We start from the raw sequence: 8019 nt of genomic DNA on the forward strand, positions 1-8019 counted from the left end.
GCCCCTACCCCACTCCGGCCTATCACCCTCACCTTGACCTCCCTCCACCTATCGCATTTCCAAAGCCCCTCCCCCAAGTCCCTCCTCCCTAACTTTTCTCTTAGCCTGCTGGACACACTTTCCTCATTCCTGAATAAGGGCTTAAGCCCGAAACATCGATTCTCCTGTTCCTTGGATGCTGCCTGACCTGCTGCGCTTTTCCAGCAACACATTTTCAACTCTGATCTTTAAGGGGCCCTATTCTCTCCCTAGTTACCCTTTTGTCCTTAACGTATTTGTAAAAATTCTTTTGATTCTCCTTAAATGTATTTGCCAAAGTTATCTCATGTCCCCTTTTTGCCCTCCTGATTTCTCTCGAGTATACTCCTACTTCCTTTATACTCTTCTAAGGATTCACTCGATCTATCCTGTCTAAACCTTACATATTCTTCCTTATTTTTCTTAACCAATCCTTAAATTATTGTTTTTGGCAAAAATGTTACAAACTGATAGCGTGGACACTTTTTTTAAAAAAGATTGTGAAATCAATGCCAACCATAGTTCAGGTCACCACCAGGTCTGGAAAATGTGCAATACAGGCAAGATTATTCAAGACCTGGCCAATGGGAGACAAGATTTGGGTTTTGCAGGAGAGGTATAGAGCTCCCTCATTCATAGAAAAGAATGAGTTAAGAATTCAAGACCTGCAAAATGTATTTGCAAATTTAAATAACCACAGTGATCACAAAATTTAAAAATTATTACAAATATAGTTGATCATTGTCCCATGTAATGGTCACTATTCAATGTTATATTTCTTTGTTTTACTAACCCAAAAATGAAGTGTTTGGTAATGTAACTTTCATACGATAAAACATTTTGGCACATAGTTCACCAAATCAGACTTTAAAGATATTCAATTGTTTTCAGTCAGTCAAGCCATGCTGCTTATTAACCATCTTAGGCAAGATAAGAGGAACTGTAGAACAACACAGCAGACTGAGCACAAGGCTTGCATTTTACGTTCTTGATTCCAAAAATACCTTGAAACTTTATAATTACAATACAGATCTAGCTGGTTTAAAGAAATGTACAAATTGATTACATTCACAAGACTGCAATCTGCAATTAACTACTCTGTCATGCTCAGTGTGCAGAAACTTAACGTAATTACACTTCTTCACAAATAGTGAGCTTTTATTGCATAAAGATCACATAAACAAGGAGTGTTCAGAGTTCACTAGCACCTGTAACTAAAATAGTCATGCAGGTATTAAAATAGGCCACAGCACCTCTGGGTTTTAAAGGAAAAAAAATAAGTTGGCCAGGCTCTCTATTTGTGGTCAATATTCAAGGAATGTTATTTCTGTGCAAACATCAGACAAGAACACAAAAGAGCTGCACTTTGATCCAACTTTTCCCCAGAGTGCAGTAACCAGTCAACAATTACCATCAGGATTCAGACATGGTGAACAGTCACTTGGACAAATTAACAGGGAGCACCAACACCTAATGGCACCATATTTTAGTAGCATGCTGTATGTAGTTTAAGGACAGGTATAAAAATAGTTGAAAAATAATATTCAGATCAGTATAACTTAGCTTTTTTTTATTTTTAGCTCCACTGGTTACAGTTACAATCCAACACTTGTTGAAAAGGCTGTTAAACAACATTAGATGCAAGATCTTACAACTTTAAAAAATCTGGCTAAACACCAATACCTGCAACCTCCCATTTAAATTGCATATCATCCCAAGTTAGATACATATAGTCATTCTTTCATCCTCATTAGATCAAAATCCTGGACCCCTGACAATAGGAAGACAATCACAACATGGATGTAGCCAAATCAAAAGGGCTCACCACCAACTTCTCAATTAAAAACCCAATAAGAAGTGCTGGCTTTGCTCATGACACCAACTAAAGGAAATTTCTCTTAAAAAGAATTACATGCACAAATAAATAAATTCCCTCAACTTTTGTGGCATGGCACTGGGATTGAGACAAGAGATTCACCATCCTCCTTGTTTGCTACGATACCTTACAGTGTAGCCAAGCAACAGCTGAACATTCCACTAAAATAATTTAGTTTTGTCCCAACTGTAAAATGAAAACACCTAAATTATCAATCACTTAATAACAAAGCTGTACATTTCTTAGTTAAAAATCACACAATACCAGGTTATAGTCCAACAGGTTTAATTGGAAGCACACTAGCTTTCGGAGCGACGCTCCTTCATCAGGTGATTGAAGGAGCGTCGCTCCGAAAGCTAGTGTGCTTCCAATTAAACCTGTTGGACTATTACCTGGTGTTGTGAGATTTTTAACTTTGTACACCCCAGTCCAACACCGGCATCTCCGAATCATGAGTACATTTCTTAAGTCTCAATCAAGTAAGTAGATTAAATGCCTAGTTCACCTATTAGTATCTTGGGCACTTTATCTGTTCAAGATGACAGAAACACAAGTCTTGTTTTACTAATAATGTGCAACTGTTCAAGTAGGTCAATATGGGTAAGCCACAAACTACCCCCATTTATGGCTACCAGGTGCATATGAATACTGAATAATATTAGCCATATTTTCCCCTCATCCCTTTACTTACAAATTATGTTCAGACCATGCAAATACAAAGGTAACATTAACTTTGCAGGGGAAAGGTAGATACATACATTAGTTCTTTAAGGAAAAATACTGTTGAATTATTAAGCAACAAAATAACTTAGAAACTAAGGCTAGCTGTCAAACACAATCACTATTTATAACTTGCGTGCTGAGGCATACATAACCCTGGGTTAAATCAAGCGCATAGATGTTGGCACTGCACAAATGGTTCAAGATTTTGTGAACTATTCAATTTCCTAGACTTTTGAAAGCAACTAATTTATTGTACAATATGTTATCAAGGTATCCGCTAAAGCACATACTTATGACATAAGAAAACATTGTCTTAAGGATTTAAGTTATTGTGTGACTGATTTCAAATACTCTAACACGCCCTTTCTAAAATTATCAGGAATATCTACATTTTACTAAATTAACATTCCAACATGCAATACACGATGCAAGTTGAGCATACAGTAGCCAAATACTGCAGCATACCCCATGTAAGTAATAACCTTTGAACGTACAAAGCTCCAAGCAGTTATTCGAGAAAAGATAATACCAAAGTCTCAAAGACTTTGGAAATATTGCAATTTTGTTTTACCCATGATCAACACAACCTTTCTATTTGCAAATTACATTGCTGTCAAATATTTACTGCAAGATAGTTCCAAGGTCACAGTTTCAGTAGTTTTACATTTTTCTCTATCATAACTAATAGGACTTTTCTCCCTAGTCAAAGTTTTGAGTTGCTCTGAGACAACATGAAGCAAAACCTTTGGAACACTGCACATAATTGACATTTGTTAAAGAATAAATTTGTTGCATTGGATAATTTTTCCTGCCTGTAAGTAAATGTTTTACTAAACTGAACAAAATCTACTTTAAAACTTTAACTGCTTTTCCCCGTAAAAGAATGAAACACAGTAGTGGTAAAAGCAGATGACATTCTTTCTGAATAACAGGTATCCAATAACTATCATCTCAGATCACTGATGAAAATTATGGTAGCTGAAAATATGGCTTTGCTAAAATTCATGACCATTTACTCAATGCATAAAGAACATTTTTGATTTCATATATGAAATAATAATAATTGTGTGCTGTTGCTTTTGTTTTAATATGCATTAATGCCCTAGTTATACTGCTCCAAATAAGACAACATTTAACAGCACTATGACTTGGGTTAGAATTGCATTGTCCACTTTCACACTTGGTTGATTTAAGGGAAGGGGCTGTGATGCATATGCACACACAGAGAAAATGCACAGAGATAATGCTGGAAATCCATAACAAAACCAGAAAACACTTGAAATACTCAGCAGGTCAGACAGCATCCATGGAGAAACAGGGTTAACATTTCACATTAAGAAATTGCTTCTTATGGAAGATAAACTATCACTTTCTCTCTGTGCAGATACAGCCTCAGCTGTTGCATATTTCCAATATTTTCTGGTTTTATTCCATTCACACAGTTCACCTACATCTTTCTACTGGTGTAAGTTGTAGTAAAGAATAATCAGCTCTAGGCTTCAGAAATTTATGTTGCAGCAAAGGAGCACAGCCTCATAACTTATCATTCAAATAGCAAATGAAAGTCATAACAACTCCCTTTTGCAGCAGCATTTATACTGACAAACTACCAATTTCTACACAATCAATAACTGGCTGTATGTTGTTCTGTGTGTGGTCCAAATGATCACCCAAATGCCAAAACTAAAACATAGCTGAAGCAAGCACAATAAGACAGAAATTATCCTTAACTGAAAACCTACTGCTGGTCTTCCAGAATATGATACATTAGATTTTAATAAATATACTCACAAACAAACCATGAGAGAAATCTGTTTATATTATAAAATCTGCATTGGGTCATTTTAAACCACAAGTATGCAATCTGATGGGGCTAGTCAATAGTCTAATTTGCAATGCAAAACTGAGATTTGACCGCAAATCATCTGCATACTTCACTGCACATCGGCTGCATTTCCAGCTTCAAACTTGACTACCTAATGGAAGATGATTTGTATAAAGGCAGGCATTTTTTGTGTATATATATATAAAAAAAGTGACTAGTCATGCTACAAAACATCTCCCCGTGGCAATCAGACGTTGCACCTTACAGCTGTAATCATTTAAAAAATATCTTATGCTCTATACTCCGCATTTTTGTGAAGTTTCAGCCGGCAAGAAACTCTTTCTTCAGCTGTCCCGAGAGAGCACTTTCTTGTGCTGAACCAACCTGAAAGAACAGTTCCCTGCGAAACAATTAATATTCGCTGCACATATTATTTCTAAATAAAAACTGTCAGCACTTTCTCTTAAAAGATGCACACAACCTCTCAAAATTTCCCTGGCATTTGCAGGACAGGAATCCAAATAAATCTAAACGTACCTGATGCGCGAGCGATTTTTCTATATTTTTTTTTTGCATTTCATTGAATTTTATTTTTGAGAGCCGGCGGTTCTGATACTCACAAGAAGAAGGTGAAGATGCTGAGGCCTTGCGGGACGGTGGTCAACCCTCGGCCGGAGCAGTCGACCCGGAGCGCGGCTCCACCGTCGCCCTCGCAGCGACACACGGCCGGGCACGGAGCGGCCACATTCTCGGAGCGGCCGCCGCTCGATCCCAGCAGCAGCAGCAGCAGGACAGGGAGCAAGGCGGCGGCGGCGGCCGGCCAGCGGCGTCCCGAACCCGGCCGCCACCACCAGCGGCAGCCGCCGCACCGCCGCCGCCGCCTCGCGCAACACCAGCGGCACATGAAGAGGGACTCTCAGTTAATTTCAAATATCAAACCGACCGAGCGAGCGACTGCAGCAAACCTCTGCCTTTCACTCTCTCCCTCTCACACACAGTCTCTCTCTCTCTCTCTCTCTCCCCCCCCCCGGGGGCGGTCGCCGGTCCACACTCTCCTGCCCTCAGCTCGGTTCTATTCCTCAGTGACCCGACACTCACACACACACACCGATCCCCGGGCTCTCCCTTCCCTCACTCCGACAGCTGGGCCCAGCCCGGACCGCCCAGGGGGGAGGGGACAGGTACCGTCACCATGGAGACAGGGGCGGGGCTTGCACCCTGATTGACAGCTCCCCCTCTGATTGACAGCTCTTCCTCTGACAGCTCTCTCTGATTGACAGCTCTCTGAATGATAGATCTCCATCTGCTTGAGTTCTCTGTCTGACAGTTCTCTGATTGACAGCTCTCTCTGATTGACAACTCTCTATCTGATTTACAGCTCTTTGTCTGATTGACAGCTCTCTCTCTGATTGACAGTTCTCTCTCTGACAATTGTCCTTCTGATTGACGACTTTCTATCTGATTGACAGCTGTCTGTGATGGATGGCTCTCCCTCTGATTGTCAACTTTCCCTCTGATTGATGCCTCTCCCTCTGATTTACTGTTTGCCCTTTGATTGACAGCTCTCTCTCTGATTGATGGCTCTCTTTGATTGACAGCTCTCTCTCTGATTGACAGCTCTCTCCCTGAGTGACACCCCTCCCCAATTGACAGCTCTCCCCCAATTAAGGCTCTCCCTCTGATTGACAGAACCCCCCCCCCCCCCTGTGAACAGCTCTCTCCTGATGGACAGCCCTCCCCTGATTAATAATTCTCCCTCGATAATAGCTGCCCTCTCTGACTGACACCATGTCTCTCAGATTGACAGCCTGACCCAGATTAACAGCTGGTTTCTGACATGCAGCTAGCTCCTTGAGTGATAGCTGACACCCAACTGGCAACTGTCACATGATTGATTGTCCACCCACCCCAAATTAACTTCTTACACTTCTGATTGACAGCTTGAGATTGATCCCTGTTTGACAGTCAGCTACACTATCTGTGAGATCCTCTCTATATGCCTGGACTGACTGCGACACTGCACACTGCCTCAAATCAGATGGAGGGGGTGGGTAGAGACTATCACACATCCGCTTCACGAATGTGCCTTTGCAAAGGAAGTCTGGAGAGAGAGAGAGAGATGCTACGGTTTTTGTCAAGGTTCATCACGAGCAGTTCCATGATGCAGGACTCTGTGTTCTCAGGGCTGTTCTTGGAATGCACACTGAGACAAACATTGACTGCACCTGGATGACCATCAATTTGGTGAAAGACGCTCTTCATTCCACCCAAAACTTCCAGAACAAGGCGTTGACCTTGAGTGAGTGTTGCTCAAGGTCTACGACTAGGTGCTAAGGGATGCATGAAAGTTTGGGGCAGCTGCCGCCAAGACAGAGTGGGGAAAGACCACTATCTAAGGTCTTTCTGCTGAAATTAAATGGAGATACATTCAATTATCGGACCCTCCCAGTGCCTCAAATGTATGTAAATACAATCTTGTATAAGTAAGAAATGCCTTGGGTTTGTTGTTCTTCATAGGAGCATAAGAGGTACAGTTAGTAAGTTTGCAGATGACACCAAAATTGAAGGTGCAGTGGACAGCGAAGAGGGTTACCTCAGATCACAACAGGATCCGGACCAGATGGGCAAATGGACTGAGAAGTGGCAGATGGAGTTTAATTCAGATAAATGCGAAGTGCTGCATTTTGGGAAAGCAAATCTTAGCAGGATTATATACTTAATGGTAAAGTCTTAGGGAGTGTTGCTGAACAAAGAGACCTAGGAGTGCAGGTTCATAGCTCCTTGAAAGTGGAGTCGCAGGTAGATAGGATAGTGAAGAAGGTGTTTGGTATGCTTTCCTTTATTGGTCAGAGTATTGAGTACAGGAGTTGGGCAGTCATGTTGCAGCTTTACAGGACTTTGGTTAGGCCACTGTTGGAATATTGCATGCAATTCTGGTCTCCTTCCTATCGAAAAGATGTTGTGAAACTTGAAAGGGTTCAGAAAAGATTTACAAGGATGTTGCCAGGGTTGGAGGATTTGAGCTACAGGGAGAGGCTGACAGGCTGGGGCTGTTTTCCCTGGAGCGCTGGAGGATGAGGGGTGACCTTATAGAGGTTTACAAAATTATGAGGGGCATGGATAGGATAAATAGGCAAAGTCTTTTCCCTGGGGTCGGGGAGTCCAGAACTAGAGGGCATAGGTTTAGGGTGAGAGAGGAAAGATATAAAAGAGACCTAAGGGGCAACGTTTTCATGCAGAGGGTGGTACGTGTATGGAATGAGCTGCCAGAGGATGTGGTGGAAGCTGGTACAATTGCAACATATAAGAGACATTTGGATGGGTATATGAATAGGAAGGGTTTTGAGGGATATGGGCCGGGTGCTGGCAGGTGTGACTAGATTGGGTTGGTATAACTGGTCGACATGAGCAGGTTGGACTGAAGGGTCTGTTTCCATGTTGTGCATCTCTATGACTCTATGACATATGTAAAGGCTGTGTGTAGAACCGAACTGCTCTAGCGACTATACATTTAGGAAAAGATTTTTATGAATAAGGTATATTTTTTGAAATAAAAAAGGAACAGCTAGCTAGCTAC

The 8019-nt window shown here is 41.5% G+C and overlaps 1 protein-coding gene across 1 annotated transcript in view; it reads right to left on the bottom strand.

Moving 5' to 3' along the window:
• The window catches only part of lgr4 (leucine-rich repeat containing G protein-coupled receptor 4), a 139768-nt gene extending 134149 nt beyond the window's left edge, over positions 1 to 5619 (bottom strand). Inside the window, exon 1 of the mRNA XM_043705452.1 lies at positions 5063 to 5619. Coding sequence (XP_043561387.1) covers positions 5063 to 5346 — 284 coding nt within the window. The 5' untranslated portion in view covers positions 5347 to 5619. The remainder of the gene's footprint in view (positions 1 to 5062) is intronic.
• Positions 5620 to 8019: the final 2400 nt, after the last annotated feature.

This window comes from Chiloscyllium plagiosum, chromosome 16, assembly GCF_004010195.1.
Source record: "Chiloscyllium plagiosum isolate BGI_BamShark_2017 chromosome 16, ASM401019v2, whole genome shotgun sequence".
Taxonomy (NCBI): domain Eukaryota; kingdom Metazoa; phylum Chordata; class Chondrichthyes; order Orectolobiformes; family Hemiscylliidae; genus Chiloscyllium; species Chiloscyllium plagiosum.